The sequence below is a fragment of the Cebus imitator genome, unplaced genomic scaffold (assembly GCF_001604975.1).
Source record: "Cebus imitator isolate Cc_AM_T3 unplaced genomic scaffold, Cebus_imitator-1.0 Scaffold132, whole genome shotgun sequence".
Lineage (NCBI taxonomy): Eukaryota > Metazoa > Chordata > Mammalia > Primates > Cebidae > Cebus > Cebus imitator.
In genome coordinates, this window is record NW_016107447.1 from 2967763 (window position 1) to 2970666 (window position 2904).

At 52.4% G+C, this 2904-nt stretch overlaps 1 protein-coding gene across 4 annotated transcripts in view; it reads left to right on the top strand.

The window, feature by feature from the left end:
- The window catches only part of EYA2 (EYA transcriptional coactivator and phosphatase 2), a 292281-nt gene that overhangs the window by 275443 nt on the left and 13934 nt on the right, over positions 1-2904 (top strand). For all 4 annotated transcript variants that reach the window (XM_017541324.2, XM_037743018.1, XM_017541322.2 and 1 more), the window contains one exon: positions 1946-2106. In XM_017541324.2, coding sequence (XP_017396813.1) covers positions 1946-2106 — 161 coding nt within the window. The remainder of the gene's footprint in view (positions 1-1945; positions 2107-2904) is intronic.

The window sequence follows — 2904 nt, forward strand, 5'->3', positions numbered from 1 at the left end:
CTCTTGTTGCCCAGGCTGGAGTGCAGCAGCGCAATCTCAGCTCACCGCAACCTCCACCTCCCTGGTTCAAGCGATTCTCCTGTCTCAGCCTCCTGAACAGCTGGGATTACAGGCGTGCGTCACCACACCCTGTATTTTTAGTAGAGATGGAGTTTCTCCATGTTGGTCAAGCTGGTCTCGAACTTCTCACCTCAGGTGATCCGCCCACCTCGGCCTCCCAAAGTGCTGAGATTACAGGGGTGAGCCACCGCGCCTTTTTCTACTCTTAAACTCGTTCGAGAAAACGCAGAAACAGTTTAATAGTACAGAGAAAAAAAATCAGCCACACTCACACCCTAAGACAGCCACAGCACCACACTGATGCATTTCCCACCAATGTTCTTTAAAGACACGTTCATGTTTGTCCCAGAAGCTTTTGGTGGCACTGCACATCCACAGCTTGTGGGACCCTGGTTTGTCCTGTGATGCTCTATTATAACTGTTATGATAAAATCCTGGGATTTTCCAGGCTTCTGTAGAAGGACGGAAAATGGTGTTCTCTGGGAAGCATGGGTTTCTTTTTTTCAGTCTCAAGCTCCAGCTGCTGTAGGTGGTGAGACACCTCTCCCCTTTGGTTCCCAGCTGCCATTTTTGCAACTCATTTTGTGTCGCTTCTGAAATGCCCCTGGCCACTGTGGATCTCTGTAGCCCAGCGTGCTTCTTTCAGGGTCCAGGCTTATATCCATGAAGCACCAGCCAGTAAGGCAACTGACTCTGCCTAACTTAACAAATAAAAAGTCACGGCCGGGCACAGTGGCTCACGCCTGTAATCCCAGCAGTTTGGGAGGCCGTGGCAGCAGATGACCTGAGGTCAGGAGTTCAAAATCAGCCTGGCCAACGTGGTAAAACCCCATCTCTACAAAAATACAAAAATTAGCCAGTGCCTGATGGGCATGATGGCCAGCGCCTGTAATCCCAGCTACTCAGGAGGCTGAGGCAGGAGAATCACTTGAACCCAGGAGGCAGAAGTTGCAGTGAGCTGAGATCGCACCACTGCACTCCAGCCTAGGCAACAGAGTGAAACTCCATCTCAAAAATAAAAAATAAAAACAAATAAAAAGTCAAAATAAGGGGGCAGGCGCAGTGGTGCATGCCTATAATCCCAGCACTTAAGGAAGCCAAAGTGGGAGGATCCCTTGAGCCTAGGAGTTCAAGACCAGCCCAGGCAACACAGCGAGACCCCGTCTCTGCAAAAATAAAAATAAGCTGGCCAAGTGTGGCGGCGCATGCCTGTGGTCCCAGCTCCTCAAAACGCTGAGGTAGGAGGATCCCTTGAGCTGGAAGGTTGAGGCTGCAGTGAACTGTGATGACACCACTGCACTCCAACCTGGGCAACAGAGCAATACCCTCAATACTAAGAATTGACCGGGCACGGTGGCTCACACCTGTAATCCCAGCACTTTGAGAGGCCGAGGCAGGCAGATCATGAGGTCAAGAGATAGAGACTATTCTGGCCAACATCGTGAAACCCTGTCTCTACTATAAATACAAAATTAGCCAGACGTGGTGGCACACACCTATAGTCCCAGCTACTCAGAAGGCTGAGGCAGGAGAATCGCTTGAACCTGCGAGGCGAAAGTTGTAGGGAGCCAAGATCGCGCCACGGCACTCCAGCCTGGAGACAGAGTAAGACTCTGTATCAAAAGAAATAAAAATTAAAATTAAAAAAAGAAAGGCAAATGGATGCAGATCAAGTAAGAGCAAAAGACACCATACCCTTCTCAAGGAAGCTAATAAAAGCTGTGGTCCTGTTGTCCCCAAATGCACACTCCAAGCACCCTGTGCACCTCGAGGGGCTCATGGATACCCGAAAGCCCACCCGTGGGTCCCACAGAGCCTGCGGTCTCCCAGTGACGATCCCCGGCACCCCCACACTAACACGGTCCCTTCCCTCTTCTCTTCGCAGCACATACAACTTCTCCGCTGACGGCTTCCACAGTTCAGCCCCAGGAGCCAACCTGTGCCTGGGCTCTGGCGTCCACGGCGGCGTGGACTGGATGAGGAAGCTGGCCTTCCGCTACCGGCGGGTGAAGGAGATGTACAATACCTACAAGAACAACGTTGGCGGTGAGTACCGTGGGCCTTGGGCCCCCGAGGAAGGGAAGCTCATCGGGTGGGATGCTGTCCATTCTGTCCCTGCTGTGCCAAGGTGCCAGTTGGAGAGATTCACAAGTTCAGTGCCAGCCCACTTGATGCAACCCTCATGACACCCTTCAGAATAGGTCACTGGTATTTTGTCACCTTCACTTTGGGGGTGGGAAAGCTGAGGGGTGGGAAAGCTGTGTCTGATCCAAGATTCTTCAGGCCACAAATGGTGGGGGGTGGACGTGGGGGTGGCATTCTCTTACCCACAGCCAGAGGCTCTCACAGCATGGCCCTCCAACCCCAGCAAGAGCATCACCTGCGGGTGTGTTGGAAATGTAGCTCCTCTGGCCCTGGCCTATCAAATCTGAAACTCTGCACTGGGGCCCAGAATCTGTGTTTTCACAGCCCTGGAATCCTTCTCGAATTCTGGAATTCCAGAATCCCCCTTGGAATCAGAGGCGGGGGATCCATGCCATGAGTCGTTGCAGCTCAGATTATTGTCCACAGACCGACCACAGCATCCCCCTGGAGCTGATTAGAAGTTCAGGGTCTTAGGCCGGGCTCGGTGGCTCACGCCTATAATCCCAGCACTTTGGGAGGCCGCGGCGGGCGGATCACGAGATCGGGAGATCAAGACCATCCTGGCCAGCATGGTGAAACCCCATCTCTGAAAAAAAAAAGGTCAGGGTTTCCAGGAAGCAGAAGCTGCAGTGACCCAAGAGATTACACCACTGCACCCCAGCCTGGGTGACAAAGCAAGACCTTGTCTCAAAAAAAAAA